We start from the raw sequence: 17,957 nt of genomic DNA on the forward strand, positions 1-17,957 counted from the left end.
ATATCTATACACACAAAGAATATGTTAAATATATAAAAATATGTAAAATATATATATTGAAATGTGCGCTGACATCACCGTGTCAGCAACATGACGCTGTGTATTTTCATGTCTTCCTGAACATGTGACGTGACGAGGCGACGCAGCCGCACAGAGAAGAAACACAAACTTTAGTTTATTATTTTATTAATAAGATAAAGTTTGTTTCACAGTGACGAGCCAACAGAAGACTCAGGCTCGAACCTGTGACATCATCAACACGTTCAACATGCTGAGCCTCCGTGTCTCCGCCCACTGTGGCGTCAGAGTAACGATAGCATACATCACTGAGATAATATTAATAATAAAATAACATGATCAATATTTGTCTGTGTCGTCCTTCAGTGTGATGTCATCATGTTTTAACTGTCTCTGCTGAAGGGAAGCCAAATGGCGTCAGACGGCAGGAAGTGACATCACACGTGCCTCAGTAAAAGTCCTGGTCGTAGTCTGTGGCGTCCATCAGCTGCTTCATCTCTGACACGCTGTTGGCCAGGTAGGACGACAGCTCCTCTGACGGAGGGACAGACAGGAAGACAAACAGACAGACAGGAAGACAAGTTATGAAACACAAAAGGATTTGTAAAATGTATGAAAAGTTGGAAAATATTCATATATCTGTACGATACATATATAAAAAATGTAAAAAAAAAAATTAAATATAAAATATCTAAAATGTGAGAAATGCAAAAATATTTAAAGAAAATGCTAAATAATCAAAAAAGTTTTATAATTTCTACAAAAGAATAAAAAAAAGATAATTTATGTAAAAGAGTTTAAAATAAATTCAAAGTATGTAAAAAAACAAAAAAACATGTAAACTTTATAATAAATGTTTAAAAACTGGGAAGACATATTTAGAATCTATGATTAAAGATGTGTAAATATACAAAGTATGTAAAATATACATCTGCATATATAAAGCTACACCTGCTTCTCCACTGATTTCCCTCCCTTCAGCTGCATTTTGAAAAGCTCGGTCAGCAAAGTTCACAGGATTGGTTCCTCAGGTTAGTGACATCACAAACCCAGGCTGACTGCTCATCTCAGTCACGATGCGTCTTGTAGCATAAACAATGAATAGAATAAATGCAGGCTGCGTGTGGACGAGTTCAAACCTTGATTTTAACTGCAGGACGTCTTTAATGAAAAATGTGATGAAATATTTATTAACGTTGAATTCTCATCCATGGGAGTGAAGGACTGAAAGGTCTGTATGGACTGAATTTCTGCATAAGAGGACTGCGATTTTTAGTTTCTTTCTTGTACATATGCAGAGAACGGCAAAATGGAAAACTGGAAAAGTGTGCTACAGTATGAAAAATTGTAGAAAATCTGTATGCTAAATTGTTGACTTTTCCAAATAAAAAAGATAATTGCAAAAAAAAGAAATATTTATTAACGACTTTTATTTTCCACGATGAAGACCAGACGACAGAGTCTCGGGGTCCCAGCCTGTCTCACCTGCTCCCAGTACTCCCAGTACAGCCGAGGCCGACACTGATCCCAAGTTGTTACGAGCGATGCAGCGATAGGTTCCTGAGTCCTCTAGCCCCGCCCCCTCGATCTGCAGCCAACTGGAGAGCTCGAACTTCAAAGGACCGCCCCGAGACTGTGGACAGAGAGACAGACAGGTGAAGAGACCGCAGGTGGTTTTTAAACGCTCTGATTGGCTGATGTGTGTGTGTGTGTGTGTGTGTGTGTGTCATCACCTGGACTGAGATGTGGGGGTCGTCTCCGGGCAGGACGACGTCTTGGCCCTCCTTCCTCCACTCCACCAGCGCCATCGGGAACGCAAAGACCTCACAGAGGAAGACCAGACTACTTCCTGTCCCGTTCACCTGGCTGTGAGGGGGGACCTTAATGATGGGGACTGAGGGACAGACACGCACACAGACAGATAGACAGACAGACAGACAGACAGACAGAGGACGTCAAAAACAAATGAAGACGTCTCTTGAATGTGGCGTCTCCTTCACGTCTCTCTCGTGTGTCATTAGTGTCCCCTGGAGACAGGAAGTGAACAACCAGCTTTTGTTTGTACAGGAGACATTAGCAGTGAGACAGGTTTGTCAAACAGCGTGTGAAGACAGCAGAAGACAGAAGGAGTCTCACTGCAGGGACAGTTTGAACAAACCCTTCAGACTAAAGAGAAAGAATTTAAATTCATCCTCCAGCAGCTGCGGCTCTTAACTTAATGTTGTCACAGCACATTGTGTGACACTGCTGCGTTTCCATTGGCTAACTAGCTGCCAAACTTCTTGGGGGAGGGGGGGGACTGGTTGATGTGCGCCCCCTGACCTGGGCCTGATGTTTGTGCCCCTGCAGCATGCATCAGACCTGTCAGTGAGAAATATGATTGATCCACATGGGCGAGGTTCTTCACCAGAGCAGCTGTCACCACACACGACACATCTGAAGCGTCTGCACCACTAACTCATCACAGTTCAGCGTCATCGAGGTCAAATTTCAGTCTTCATCATTTTTAAAGGTCATCTTCATTCACAGTGCTCATCGCTGATCACTGACAGGCTGCCACAGTGTACAGACATAATCATCAGTTAAACAACCTAAAAACACTGCTCTCAGGCTCCTCAATGACATTTAACCTCCTCCTCTTCATCACCTCTCCTGCAGCTATCTGAGCTGAAAGCATGTGACAGCTGATCTGAGGTCAGTGTGAGGCGTTCACTGTCTGTCTGTATAAATACCAGTTCATGTGTGGGAAAAGGCGAGCGCAGGGTTCTTGTGCGTACACATCATTCTTGGATCTGTCTGCAGGTATTTTAGGCACAAACATGATGTTTTTCTGACCACAACCAGACGTTAACCACAGTGCTGGTGAGACGTCGAGTGTCTCAACATAACGACGTACAAATGTCACGAATCTGAGGTTTGCAGAAACACACGATGAAAACATCTGCGAGCACGTTCTTAAAATGATTCTTATCTATTAGTTTTATCCATAAAACTACAGAAAATAACTGGGATAGTTTCTGAGAGACTGATGGTCAGAATCAGAGTTAGAAAACCTCCGTTCAGACCGACAGGAAACCAGGTTTATTCTGGGTCAGTGTGAACAGGAAGTGAAGAGGAAAAGAGAGCAGGGACGAAGGTGGAGCTGCTCTCACTGTGTTTCTCTTCTCTCCATTAAAACTGAGGAATGTGCTGAAAGAGCTTTTTGTTCACAGATCTGATGTTCTGAGTAATTACTGACACACACACACACACACACACACACTGTGAGGCTGTGAGGGAAACAATCTGTGGAGTCGTGATATTTTCAGAAATATTTACAAAACATAAAATGATAGAATAAAGTGTTCATAGTGGAGTATAAATAACGATCACAAACACACACCTGTCATCTAACCTACTCATTTAATTATTCCTCTAATTAAGTGATTCATTCATTTATTTTCTGTAACCACAGATGCTGTTGGGGGTCGCAGGGGGTGGAGCCTGTCCCAGCGCAGGTGTAAATATTCAACATGTCTGCTGCAGCATGTCACACACATTTCTCCTTTTATTAAGCTGCACAGATCTGCAGCACAATTTAGAATAACCTCTGTGAGTGTGAACACAGTTGGACAGATGGAAGACAGACAGCAGCAGAGGGGTGGAGGTGGAGGTGGAGTATAACAGTGTTGTAGTGTTGGTGTGAACAGAGCACAGAGGAGGGTGGAGCTGTGAGGCTGAACAGGAGGGTCACAGTCAGACCTGATCCTCCATCACGTCTCTGTTTATTCAGTAATGAGCAGAACTGATCCAGAGTCAGGGCTCTGTGAGTTCACAGAACTCTCCTCTGTCCCAGGACCCCTGAACTACACACCAGGCTCCTCTAAAGGTGCTTTCACACCTGTCCTGTTTGGTTCAGTTCAGTCTAACTCCAGCTGGTTTGCCCCCTCAGTGCGGTTCGTTTGTGCAGGTGTGAACACACCAAACCAACCGGACCGAGACCTTCTTGAAGAGGTGGTCTCAGTCCGGCTCCAAAGGAACTCTGGTGCGGTTGGTTTGTGGTGAGAAGGTGTTCCGACCTGGATGTGAAGCAACTGCAGTCACATGACACATTGTTTGGGTTAAACATGAGCATGTTACAGTCCTGGAGGATTATTAATGTGCACCTCCTCCTGTACTGCCTTAATATGCACATTCAGCACATCCAATGCATCAAAACATTGTTTTCTAGTTGGAGCCGCGTTTGCCTCGTTTTCAAACTGTATGCTTTGACTAAAATGAACAATGACAGCAATATAGTCCACGATGAGCAGCGCTAAAATCAACCTGCGTAGTTGTCCCTCCATTGTGACATTAGAAAGTGTCACATTTATCTTGCAAGTGTACTCTTCTTCAACGTTTGCTTTACTTCCTGGATTTTTCCCACATGGAAATTCTGACCAATCAAGAGCAGCTTTCTCACACAAGGCATTTGATCTGGTCCTCTTGTAAATGCTGCCGTGAGAACACCAACCAACTCTAGGCAATTATACAACTTTGGAACAACAGGAGTCCCTGATTCAGACCAGAGGAGACCACTCTAGGGCTGACAGCAGCCTCAGACACCTGATGACACATGATGAATATATACTGTCATCAGCTGCAGGTTAGAAGCACATGACCACATGAACAGGGTTTGGCTTAAGAATCTTACAGGAAGTGAACACTGTTCTCTCAGGTGAAAGTCGATGTTGGTTGGACCCATCCACCACACCTCCAGCCCGCCCCTGTTGGACTTTCGCCGCCTTAACTTTCGTCCATGTCCCATGTTTCCCTCTGACACCACCGGGCACCATTAAACGGCAACCAGCTGTGTATCATGCCGACATTAATGGACGCCATTTTCATTGGTTTCTAACACAGCAAGTCGCTGCCCAAGCTCCAGATTTCGACGACTGTGGAGTGAGACTGGGCTCGATAAATCAACTTACTGGAAACCAGTCAGTTCATTTTTTAGAAGTGCATATGTACGTGACACTTTCAAACGTGTGTCTGTCAGCTGCACACAGTTTCATCACTGTCACGCAGTGATTCACACAGACAGATTTTCATGGTGGTCTTCTCAGAAAGTAACTCATGACATCACTGATGACATCACTCACAAACTCCCTGTCAGCTCCTTTCAACAGCACATGTGGATTGATCAGTTCACATGTCGCCACATGTTGTGTTTGGACGCTTCACATCTGCTTCTTACTGAATGTTTGATGATTTATGACATCATAAGGAGAGGACTCTTCCCTCTGATGTTTCCTGATGTTTCTAATTTACAACAAATCCCTCTGCAGATCTGCTGACGGACGGGACGGGACAGGAGGGGACGGAGAGAGACGGGACGGGATGGAGAGAGACGCTTAGACACAGTTACAGTGAAGTGAGACATGCTCAGAGCAAAGGTTTCCTCTGCAGCAGCAGCAGAGGAAATGTAAATGAATAAAGTGAATGTTTCTCTCAGCTGGAGGGAAACACATGAAACTGATTGTTCCTCTTTAGTTTCTACTGAACGTCAGAAAAACAGCAGTTGAAAACAAAGAGACTCAGTTTAAAGTGATTCATGTGATGTTAAGGCACTACATGTATGAGCACTGTGGCCCCACGCAGCCTGATTTAACTCTACTTCAGTAAATGTACCAGTGCAACACTAATGAAATACTGTGTGACCAGTCAAAGTGCTGCAGCATCACAGCACAGTGTCTTTACAGTTAAAGTATTTGTTGCACAGAAAAATGTCCCTGTGAGTCTTATATGATACGATATCATTAGATTATCAGTTATTGATCAGCAACAGGTCAGTAGTTCAGTCCAGTGGTTCCCAACCTCAGGGTCGGGCCCCTCCAAAGGGTCACTGGGTAAATCTGAGGGGTCAGATGATTAATGGGAGAGAATAATCATCTCTATTATTATTTATGAAGTGCTTTTCCAAACAGAGTCACAAAGTTCTTTACATGTCAATAACTAAAACAGAAAAGACACGAAACCTACAACTTCCAGCAAACTGATAAAAACACTTTGGTTTATAAAAACTGAGGAAATAAAAACAGTTTAAAGTAAAATCGTTAAAGACTCTCTGATAAAAGTCTGTTTGAAGAAGGGACTTAAAATCAGAGATCACTGACTCGGCCGACCTGATTGTTCCAGAGCCCTCAGAGTTCACCTGGCGTGTGCAGTACGAAGAGGTCAGAGACACAGCTGGTAGAGAGACCACGAAGGGCCTTGAGTAAGATCTGTCCTGTAACACACTGGGAGCCATGTTAAGAGACTGAAACTGGAGTGATGTGTTCACGAGAAGAAGAAGAAGAAGAAGAAGAAGAAGAAGAAGAAGAAGAAGAAGAAGAAACTAAAGTTCCTGACACAGCAAGCTGACGGTCGGCCGTTGACCAAAGTCGGGTTGTCGGTGAGCGTCTGTCGGCCTAGTTTTTGCGGTGTGTCCCGCACCGTCGGCACTTTGGCGTCGGCGGCTTTTCGGCCGATTGAGCATGTTGAATCGGCGGCGGAGCTTGTCGGTGAGAGAGATCACTCTGATTGGCTGTTCAGGTTTTATTTCCTCGCCCCTGTAGTGAGTGAATCTGCCTGTAGTGAAACCGGGGCTAACCGGTGCTTCCTCCTCAGGCTCCACTTCACTCAGCTGCCCCACAGACCCGCTGCTTCTTCACACTTTAACCTGAATAACAAACCGGAGCTAGCTGGGAGCGGCTAGCGGAGCGTTAGCCGCAGCATGACCGGAGGGAAGCACAGCCAGTTAGCCTCCGCTAGTCTCTGAGCTAGCCCCGGCTCTCCGTGTGGATCCAACCGGAGCACCGAGCCCTGGTTTGTTATTCAGGTTAAAGTGGGAAGAAGCAGCGGGTTTATCGGGCAGCTGAGTGAAGTGGAGCCTGCGGAGGAAACACCGGGACCGTCTGGATGTAATAGTCCGTGGAGGTGCTGCGGTGCTCGGCTGCACAGATAGGAAACCCCTCGGCTGACAGGATGTACCACTCTCTCACTCCGCTCTCTCTCACGCAGGCGCAGAACGTACGTGCTACTTGGCCGTCGGATGTAGTCCGTGTAGTGTGTTCAAATGCAACTGACACAGGGCGACGTGAGGTGACGTAGACGACGCAACAGTTGGCTTTCATCACCGCTAGTTCTTTGATGTCGGTTTGGTGTGTCAGCACCTTGTGTTCTGATACACGATGTCTGTTTTCAGTGGACTTTAGCTGAGCATCGTATCCTCACACAACACCTCGTATGATATCTGAGTAATTAGTACCCTGGTCAGACTGTCCTGATGAGCAGGCCCGTTCTGAATCTGCAGCAGCAGCAGCAGCAGCGGCGGCGGCGGCCTCAGCAGGGTGAATGTGAATGAATTAAGTGAATATTTTTCTCAGCTGGAGGGAAACACATGAAACTGATTGTTGACTGTAGATCTGACATCTGCTCCTGTTTAGTTTCTACTGAACGTCAGAATACAGCAGTTTAAAACACACAGAGACTGAGAGGAGTTATTGATCAGCACATACCTTTAACAGTTATTGATTAATCTGATGGATTACATCACTGATGCTAAAGCAGTGTGTCGACACTGCAGCCTGATTTATCTCCACCATCATTGTTCAAGTTTATCACAGCATGTAAACGCACAGACAGGAAACACAGACGCAGACACACAGACTGAGGTGAAAAGTAACTAAGTACTATTTTAAGGTACTTGTATTTCACTTGAGTATTTGTATTTTCTGTAACTTAATATTTGTCTTTTACTGCTCCACATCTGTCTGACAGCTGTTCACGTGATCAACATTTACAATTATCCAAAAAGACAAAACCACAACAGGCGTTTCTCGTACACTGCTCGTACGTGTACCTGCGAAAAGTAACGCACAAGAATGCGATCACGTGACAAACATACTGACGAGAGTAAAGAAGGAAGTGTAAAAAGAGTGAAAGTCAGCGCTGAGCAGGGAGGTTGGGTTGATCAAACAAACACAGGACGTCACGCAGGAGAGCAGCGTCTGTGTCCCGCATGAAACCAGCTGAACTCTGAGTCATTTAAAGGTCTGTTGTTTCTTTTCATAAACTTTAGCTCTGTAACTTTATGTTCAACAGTAGGCAGTGATCGCCCGGGGCGATAACACGTCACGTCAGGCTCATAAATCCAGAAATTCTTTTGCCTGATTTGGTGAAAATAATGAAACACATGATTTCTTCTGGAGCTGATAATGAAAGCAGCCACGGGGTCAGGAGCTGCACATGCTCAGTGCGGACGACGAGAACTTTATGAGCTGAAGCACAAGCGAATGTTTCAGTCACCCTGGAAACAGGAGATGAGCTGAGTGTCATCAGAGCAGTGGTTCCCAACTGGTGGGTCTCTGTCCCAAAGTGGGCCATGGGTCCGTTCTGAATGACTCAGTGTGTGTGTGTGTGTGTGTGTGTGTGTCTCAAGTTTATATATAAAAGACTTTATTTTTAAGTGCAGTGAATTTTCAGCCTTCATTCATTCATCCCTCAACCTTCCTCCCTTCACTGTACATCCTATCATCCCTCCATCTCTCAGTCCTCATCCCTTCATTCTTCCAAACCCTCCATCCATCAAGATGAAGCATTATTTTGAAATCTGACGTGGTCTGTGTCTGTGACCTGTAAACAACTGTGTGACTCTGACATGAGAAGTGCAGACAGACAGGTATATAGACAGACAGGTATATAGACAGACAGGTGTGTGTGTGTGTGTGTGTGTGTGTGTGTGTGTGTGTGTGTGTGGTACCGGTCTTGCAGGGCCCCCTCCCTCTGGTCTGCAGCTCAGGTCTGGAGAACGCGGCCTCTCTGAACTGACACATGTTCATGTATGTGACTCCATCAGAGCCACACACCGCCTCCTGCTCCTCACACACACACACCTCCTCCTCCTCCTCCTCCTCTTCATCCTCCTCTACTCCTCCTGCGTGCCGAGGGTCCGCCCGACACCGCATCCCGGTCCCGCAGAGCCCGTAGTAGACGCTGCGGTCCCCCGGGTCGCAGGCCTGACCCTCCAGGTTCCCGCACTCCTTACAGCAGCCGCAGGAGTCCAGCACCAGGCCGGCCCGGCAGCTCCGGGTCTCCGGGCACAGGTCCGGCTCACACGGCCCGCAGCCCTCCTCCGTCCCGCCGCCGGTCCCGTTCCGCCCCCCGCCGCCGCCCAGCTCCTCATCCAGCCGGTCGTAGTCCAGCAGCGGGTCGGCGAAGGAGAAGTGTCCGGGCTGCGAGGCGCTCAGCTCGGGCAGCTTGTTGGGGAAGCCCCGGCATGTGTGGAGGTTCAGACACAGACTCAGGAGGACCAGTCCGCTCAGACCCGGCATTTTAAACCCGGGATGGGGGTTCCGTTTGGCTCCAAACACCGACACCGGGACCGGACGGGTGATGCCGGGTCGGTCCGGTTCTTTCTCCGGTTTAACGGCACAGATGGACCCAGAACAGGAACCGTGAATCTGACCGACTGTCAGCGACGTTACAACCCGACACTCACATTCCTCTGCGGGACAAACTCCGGAGCAAACACCGGGAGAAAGTCGGAGGAACACCGGGACAAACCGGGAGAAACTCCGGGACAATAAACCGGGATAACTAACGTTACCGGGACAAACACGGGACAATAAACTCCTCTCTGACTTCCGTTATAAACAAAGTAAACCGTGTCAGTGTGTCTCGGTGTGAACTCACCGAGGTTTGAACAGCTGAGCCGCTCGCGCTGCTCCGCCGCACACAGGCACGAGACTCTACCGTCAAGTCTGCCGCAATAAAACTCACAACATCCGGTCACAGCCTTCAAAATAAAAGCCTGACAAACGTGTTTTGGGGAGGACATCAGTCTAAAAGGAGAGGAGGACATTTAAAACAACACACATGTTGTTCCTCATTAAAGTTGGGAAGGTTACTGTAACTGGGAATGTAGGGACTGTTCATTATGTACGGGGGGTGCAAGAAGGAGGAGGCATGACAAATACATCTTTAAGAACTGAGGAGAGACTTTGGTTTTTTATTTTGGCTCAGGGGAGCGAAACAGCTGTGGTGAAGACACACAGGAGGCTGAGGAGGGTTAAAAGAAAAAGCTCAGTCTACACGTCTGACCAAAAAATAAACTGCTAACAAGGAGTTCAAAAAACAAACTCAACCGACAGGAAGTAGGCGACATCCTTACATCCAGAGCAGTTTTAAATATCCAGAGAGCGACAACAGGACGGAACAAAGACTATGTGGCACCTGGAGGGTTTATATACACACTATATACACACGGGGACAGGTGAGTCAGTGGCAGCAGGTGTGGTTGGTGAAAGGTGTGAAAACACAGGAAATGCAATGACACAAAATAAATAAAATAAAACAGGAAATAACATAACAAAATCCAGAGCTCCGTGTTCACATGTGGAAATAAACATGTTCAAAGCGTGTTCGGTCTCTGGAGATCAACTTTTATAGAACTCACCTGTTTACACTTAATTAAGGCTAAAAGTTACACATCGTTAAGGGGGCGGGGCTTCTTTGAGTGACAGGCTGTCTCTCCCTCGCTCCTCCACAGCTCCACCCTCTCGCCCATATATGGTCACTTCTGGCTCCAAAGAACCAAGATGGCGACAGCCGAAATGCTGAACTCAAGGCTTCAGAACAGGAGTCCACAAACCAACGGGTGACGTCACGGAAGCTACGTCCATTATTTTCACAGTCTGTGCTCAAAACCCACGGGAGCTTTGGAGGACGTGTTTTCCTACGATCATAAGTGGACTTACATTTTTTTACCTTCACTTTAGGGTCGTACAAACTTAAATGGTTGCATCTATATTTACTTTACCACTGATTTTTAAAGAAAACGTAACATTTTTGGTGCTAATTTTTACCAGCGACATGTTTTCCTCTGAGAAGAAGCCAAACCGTTGAAAACTTGCAGCGTGTTTTCTTTAAAAATCGGTGTCAAAATAAATACAAAATACCACGATGTAAATGTGTCCCTTTTTTTGCACCACTCCCTCATAAGTAACGGACAGTCCCTTACAGTGACGTCAGGAGGGGCGTGTCTGTTGTCAGTGAAGAGCTGAAGTGTGAAGTTAAAGTGAGACGTTGATCCAGAGGTCTGTAAATTAATTCTGTCCTTGAGTCATTTTCACTAAATGTGGACTCTGGTCAGCAGCAACACATCCTGGAAACAATCAGATGGAGAAAAACTGTTTTCTACAAATGATCTTTTATTGTTTTGATCTCCTGAACTCTGCTGGTTTCAGCATTCAAGACTCACATTTGATGAAAAAATACACTGGATGAAAGGGAGGAAAAAGTGCCACGTTCCAGCTTTTATTCTGAAGGCACGGGGCTTATTTCCGGTCTGGTTGTGTCTCACATGACGGTAGCGCGCGGCTGTCTGTTTGATGTGCTCCCTTCAGCACGCGCAGCAGCTGTGCTCCCCTCCCCCCGCGAGACCTGACAGCTGTTTAAGTCATCATCAGGTTTTTAAGGTCTGGAAAGGTTCCCAGGGTTCTCCAGGAGGGTCTAACAGGAAGGAGGGAGATCCAGGGTCTGTGAGGGGGTCCTGGACTCCAGACAGATTCCAGGGTTCTCCAGGAAATTCTTCAAGGTTCTGTAATGGGGAATCAGGCGTCATTGAGGCATCCTGGAATATCGTTAAGGAGCTTCCCTGGGGTCTGCAGGAGTTTATTCAGTGTTCAGTTTTGATGCTTGAATGAGCGTCAGTGATATTTTTATTTGTCCTTGAGTTCCAGAGTTCCACAGGAGAATTGTGAAGACCTTGAGGATCCTTGAAGAGGTCCCAGTGGTCTTTAGAAGGCTTCCTTGTGGTTCCAGGGCCTGAGAGGTCCTTGAAAGGGTTTCATTTCTTGCCAGAGAAGAATTATTGTTTGTCGTTGACTCCAGATGTGTCTGACTTCCTGTCTCGTAGATGCTCCTGGTCTGGCCTCCTCTGATTGGCTCTCACCCAGCTGATAGACAGGAAGCTGCTCACTGTTGATGTGACCTCACGGTGCTGCCAGTGTTGGTGGGCGGGGCCATGGAGGAACCATTGACCTTAAGGCCCCTGCTGTTGTGCCTGCGTGACCCCAGTGTTTCAGGTTTGTGTGATGAAGACTAAAACAGTGAAACCATCTTCCTCCTCCTCCTCCTCCTCTTCCTCTCCTGCTCTTTAATCTTTAAGCCGCCACTGATTTCAGTTTGTTTCCCTGTAAATCTGCTGCTTTGTCACTTTTATAGTTTCACCACTTCACAGTGAACGTCTGAAAATAAGTGGCGGCGGCTCAGTGACGCTGTCACACAGAAATAGAGCCGTAATGGCGGGTTTGTGGCGTCTGGTGTCACACTGGAGTTATTTAGTGGACTCTCACTGCTGGATGGGACTGCATGTCTGCTGTCAGACACACACACACACACACACACACACACACACACACACACACACACACAAACTGTAAAAACGGAAATTATCATTGGATTGATTTTCTGTCGGTCCTTGAACACATCGTGTGCGAGCAGTGCTTCTGTTGGAAAAAACCTCCAAACAAATCTGATCTCAAAACAACGATATTTCATCTCTTTTAAAATGTGTCCATGAAGAATATGATGATAATGAGTGAAGCTAACAGCAGCATCACAGACAGGACAGCTTGTATTAGTCTAATAAAACCACTCACAGCACACAGAGCAAAGACACAAGTGAAACAACAACAGCAACAAGATGAACTCTCAGGCCTGAGGTTTAATCCAGGAGCTGCACAGAGAGACAGACAGGCTCTGGTGTCTGCTGTGACCGTGAGCACACACAGCAGCAGGACGTGCAGCCATGTGATGAGGTCATCCACAGCACAGGAAGTCACAGGCAGCACAACAGGTAAACTCACAATGGAGAGCAGAGCGTCAGTCTCCCAGCACAGCTACAGGACACAGGTGGACAGACAGACACCAGGGACACAGAAGCAGAGCTGATGGTCGGGACAGAAGGCTGAGTGGTTTAACGGGGATCAGGTGAAGCAGGACAGTCAGAGACAAGGAAACAGTTCAGGAACACACACAGGAAACTCTCATGTTGAATGACATAGACAAAACTGCCAACGAGAGTCTGAAGCTGAAGTACTGATACTGACAGGAAGTGATGATCCACAGGTGAGAGGCGTCAAGGTGACATCACACAGTCCAGCTCCATCGCAGCTCACAAGGTTCACCGACAAAACATCTGTCTGATACTAAACACGTTTTCCCCACAAATACAACATGCTAGCGTTATTAGCACAAGCCTATGGCATTTTACATTGTATAAATGAGCCTAGCAGCTAGCAGAGATTTGCTCTGCTCATATTTCAGCCAGGATAAATCACACACAGTGTGTGGAGGCTTTATTGTCTTCATGATTGTTTCTTATCTGTGAAATTAAAGTAAATCAAAGCTTTGTTTCCACTGAGGGAAATGGTTTCAGCTCACAGAGACAGACAGGAGGTCTGCATCACTGTGACACTGTGCAGTTACATCTCTGGGGAGGTGTGCGTCAGGCTGCAGCATAGATTAAACACGTCAATTCAATCGTAGCTTGATGAGGAGGGTGTGGTGGACCAGCAGGACCAGGAGGTGTATGGACAGGTGATAGGCAGGCAGGTAGATGTGGTAGAGAGGCGGGGTCAGTATAAATTTACTGGGTAACTGAGAGAGTGGTGCTATGGCAGGTAAAAAGTGCCCACAGGTTTTTTTTCACAGGTTTGATTCTGTAAATTTTCATAATTTAATGACACATTCATAAAAACCTGAATTAAACTTTTATTCTGAAAATATAAAACCAGACAGGCAAAGTGATCGAGGAGCTTTTATTTTGTAAACACTTTTTTTTTTTTTACACTGGAGGAAAAATAACCCTGATGATGTCACAGTGATGTCATCAGTCTGCGTTGAAACCAAGGAACATTTTGCCTATTTTTATCTTTTTATATTCTTATTTTTATTTGACAGATTCCTTGGTTTCAACCCATTAAAACTTTTCAGAAATGTACAAAAAAAAACTATATCCAGGTGCATCATGGGAAATGTAGGAGCCAGTGTTTGTGGACAAAGAGTCAGGATGTCTCCACCTGCTGCTCAACAACAACGACTGCGGAGGAGAAACATCCAGATCATATTTTAATGTGGACAGTCCTCGTCTTCTCCCGTTAAATCATCTCTGTAAGACTTTATGTGGTTTTGTAGTTTTTGTAGTTTTGTAGTTTTTGTAGTTTTGAGTTTTTGTAGTTTTGTAGTTTTGAGTTTCTGTAAGTTTGTAGTTTTGTAGTTTTGAGTTTCTGTAGTTTTGTAGTTTTTGTAGTTTTGTAGTTTTTGTAGTTTTGAGTTTCTGTAAGTTTGTAGTTTTGTAGTTTTGTAGTTTTGAGTTTCTGTAGTTTTGTAGTTGTAAAATCTAAACTCTGACAAACTTTATCTTCTCTATCTGGTTTCTTCAGGACTGAGTCGGTTCAGACTGGTTCCAGGAGGTGTGAGCGGCGCCACCATCACTGCCACGTGGTCACGATGGTCCCTCCCTCCTTCCCCTCCTCCTGCTGCACCTCCTCCGGTGGGGAGCAGATGTTGGAGATGAACAGGCAGTGGTAGTTCCACAGCAGCAGCAGCAGCATCAGCAGCACACTGCAGAGCAGCGGGACGACCAGCAGGGGGAGACGCCGAGATGCCGGGCGAGAGGAGGGGACGCCACAGCTGACAGGGAGAGGAAGAGGAGGAGGAGGAGGGGGAGGGGAGGGTGAGGAGAAATGGTGGAGCCACAGACACAGATGTTTGGGTCCAGATGTGCTCTGAGACGACGACATGCTCAGGACAGATTGTGATAGATCCTGGAGGTCCTGGAAGTCCTGGAGGTGTTTGCTGTCCAGATGAACCTCAGCTGTCTCTGAAAATGAAACACAGAAACTGATGCTAAAACCAGTAGTTCCCAACCTGAGGGTCTGGACCCTGTGAGGGGCCACAGCACCCGTCTGAGGGGTCGTCACATTTAATCAGTCCCTCCAGGAGTTCACAGCTGTTTCTGAGCTCGTTCAAGTGTCTGATTGGGCGGCTTTTTTATATAATTCATTAAAAATGTAACTTCCAGTTCCAGTGAGAATAAAACTGCAGTCTGATACGGTGACATCACCGCTGAGCTGCATATTTAATCCAGCGACAGGTAAACTCACAGGAAGCTACGATTAGGGCCAAATCTTTGCAAAGGTCGCTGTGATTGGAAAAAACTGTGATGTCGCACAGAGCGCACAGGGATCAGCTGATCATCCTGCAGGGACTGATTTAAAGGAGCAGAAAACAGAGTGACGAGTGAATGGACTGAAAGGTCGAGGATAAACTCTCAAAGTTAAATATTAAACCAACGAAAATGTGATTTCAATAAATGACATGAATGTGTTTGATGTGACGACCTGCAGATGTCCCCACTGACACAGAGTCACCATATTTATATTTAAAGGCTGAATGAACATCTGACACACACACACACACACACACACACACACACACACACAGGTCATGAAGCAGATTTAAACCAGTTAAAGTTGAATTTTTTCACCTGAATCCAAAAAACACAGCAGGTGTGAAGAGAGGTCGCGTCACAGCTGCAGTTTATATGACCAAGACACAGAAATAAAAAGTTCATGAACACAGTTTACAGTCAGACGTGAGTTCAGGGTGAAGGTGTTGTTGGACTGACAGCGTGATGTGTGTGTGTTGTTTCTGACAGCCGACGCAACAAACAGGTTCAAACCAGCTGATCTCCTTCACATCATCCTGTCGTCACACACACGTTAATACAGCAGCTTGATCGGCATCATGGGAAACACGCCGGAGCAAGTGTGACATAAAGACACAAAAAATATACAAACAATCAGTAAAGATTTATTTATATCCACGCCGCTGCTGATTGGCTGACACCTCTGACACACCCACCAATCAGGGAAAACACTCCTCAGAGCCTGTTTCATGTCGTTCAACCTGAAACTGGAGCGAAACACTGCACGCTGATCTCAGACTGAATGTACTGCTGGAGCTCGATATGAGGAGGAGGAGGAGGAGGAGGATGGGGATGAGGAGGAGGTAGGGGTAGAGGAGGAGTAGGAGCAGCAGCAGGAGGTTGTAAGCACGGTGTGTACTCTCTCCTCTCCTCACTGCTCCGCTTCATTATCAGCTCTAAAAATACCGTGTGGTAACCCTGGCAACGGGCTGAGGGGCTTCGGAGTTACCGTGACGACCAGCGTAGAGGAGGAGGAGGAGAGAGGAGGAGACAGAGACTCCTCATGCAGCTGCAGACACTCTGACCATCTGATGATCAGGTGTGTGTTTAAATAAAGATTCAACAGGTGAGTTTTACCTGCTGGTTCACACGTGTCATCGACCTCTGACCTCTGATGACTGATCTACCTGAGCTTTATTAGTGAGACAAAATCAAGTTTTATTTATAATCTAATCTGAGAAATAGAAACAGGTTTTATTGTACATTAAAAACCTGTAACAGCACGTTAAGGATGTGATGTCATTGATGGGGCGCCATGTGTGAGAACATGTTTCAGACCGTTTAACACAAACATGAAACTCCAGTTTGAGACCTCGCCGCACACTGACTGTGTTTCTGTAATGACTCGTCTGTGCAGTGCATCCTGGGAGAATACTGTCACTTTACTGCACATTAAAGACCTGTGTGTGTGTGTGTGTGTGTGTGTGTGTGTGTGTGTGTGTGTGTGTTTCTCACCTCTCAGCTTTCTTCTTCGTTGGTTCCTTCCCTCCTTTTCCTTCTCTTCTTCTGTGGTGGAAACACCTGCAGCTCCACCTGCCTCAGCCAATCAGATCATCAGATCACCTGATCAGGAGAAGTCACGTCCATGAAGATGATCAATAATCAATAATCATTCATCAAAAACCTCCTCAGAGTTGATTCATATTTGATTACAATCAGGTTCAGTCGCTCACTTACTGGAGACTGGAGTAGAGGAGGTGAAGTGGTGAAGAGCAGCGGTGGAGGTGGATGAATGTGTGGAGGCGTCCTGTCTTCTATCAGGTCCTCTGGCAGGTGTTAGGGGGCGGAGCTACAGCTGCTGCGACCTTCAGACTGAGAGTCAACAACAGATACTGTTGAACACACACACACACACACACACACACACACACACACACACACACAACACACACACACACACACACACACATGGACTGATAGAGATCTACACAGGTCAGACTGAAACATGCGAAACATGAACACGTTTTTAACTTTTAAATTCATATGCTGAAATTATTTTCCTCTGCAAGCAGATACAGATCAGAATGTTGACTCATCAGAAGCCGGTGTGTTTGTGTCACCTGAGCAGGTAGAGGACAGAGTACCTGAGCAGGTAGAGGACAGTGTACCTGAGCAGGTAGAGGACAGAGTACCTGAGCAGGTAGAGGACAGTGTACCTGAGCAGGTAGAGTACAGTGTACCTGAGCAGGTAGAGGACAGTGTACCTGAGCAGGTAGAGGACAGAGTACCTGAGCAGGTAGAGGACAGAGTACCTGAGCAGGTAGAGGACAGTGTACCTGAGCAGGTAGAGGACAGTGTACCTGAGCAGGTAGAGGACAGTGTACCTGAGCAGGTAGAGGACAGAGTACCTGAGCAGGTAGAGGACAGAGTACCTGAGCAGGTAGAGGACAGTGTACCTGAGCAGGTAGAGGACAGTGTACCTGAGCAGGTAGAGGACAGAGTACCTGAGCAGGTAGAGGACAGTGTACCTGAGCAGGTAGAGGACAGAGTACCTGAGCAGGTAGAGGACAGAGTACCTGAGCACGTAGAGGACAGTGTACCTGAGCAGGTAGAGGACAGAGTACCTGAGCAGGTAGAGGACAGAGTACCTGAGCACGTAGAGGACAGTGTACCTGAGCAGGTAGAGGACAGAGTACCTGAGCAGGTAGAGGACAGAGTACCTGAG

At 46.4% G+C, this 17,957-nt stretch overlaps 1 protein-coding gene and 1 long non-coding RNA gene across 2 annotated transcripts; both read right to left on the reverse strand.

Annotated features, from left to right (window-relative positions):
- Nucleotides 1-243: 243 nt before the first annotated feature.
- LOC125890894 (kazal-type serine protease inhibitor domain-containing protein 1-like) lies at nucleotides 244-9,658 on the reverse strand. Its single transcript, XM_049579786.1, has 4 exons — nucleotides 8,780-9,658; nucleotides 1,752-1,912; nucleotides 1,504-1,651; nucleotides 244-552 (listed from the first exon to the last, which is right to left on the reverse strand). Exons 1-4 carry the CDS (start codon nucleotides 9,348-9,350, stop codon nucleotides 467-469), a joined length of 966 nt encoding a protein of 321 aa, XP_049435743.1. The 5' UTR covers nucleotides 9,351-9,658; the 3' UTR covers nucleotides 244-466.
- A 4,149-nt stretch (nucleotides 9,659-13,807) lies between these two features.
- LOC125890901 (uncharacterized) lies at nucleotides 13,808-17,047 on the reverse strand. The gene is made up of 3 exons (XR_007449590.1): nucleotides 16,970-17,047; nucleotides 16,748-16,855; nucleotides 13,808-14,905 (listed from the first exon to the last, which is right to left on the reverse strand). It is a non-coding gene; the product is annotated as an uncharacterized LOC125890901 (long non-coding RNA).
- Nucleotides 17,048-17,957: the final 910 nt, after the last annotated feature.

Source organism: Epinephelus fuscoguttatus, linkage group LG6, assembly GCF_011397635.1.
Source record: "Epinephelus fuscoguttatus linkage group LG6, E.fuscoguttatus.final_Chr_v1".
Taxonomy (NCBI): domain Eukaryota; kingdom Metazoa; phylum Chordata; class Actinopteri; order Perciformes; family Serranidae; genus Epinephelus; species Epinephelus fuscoguttatus.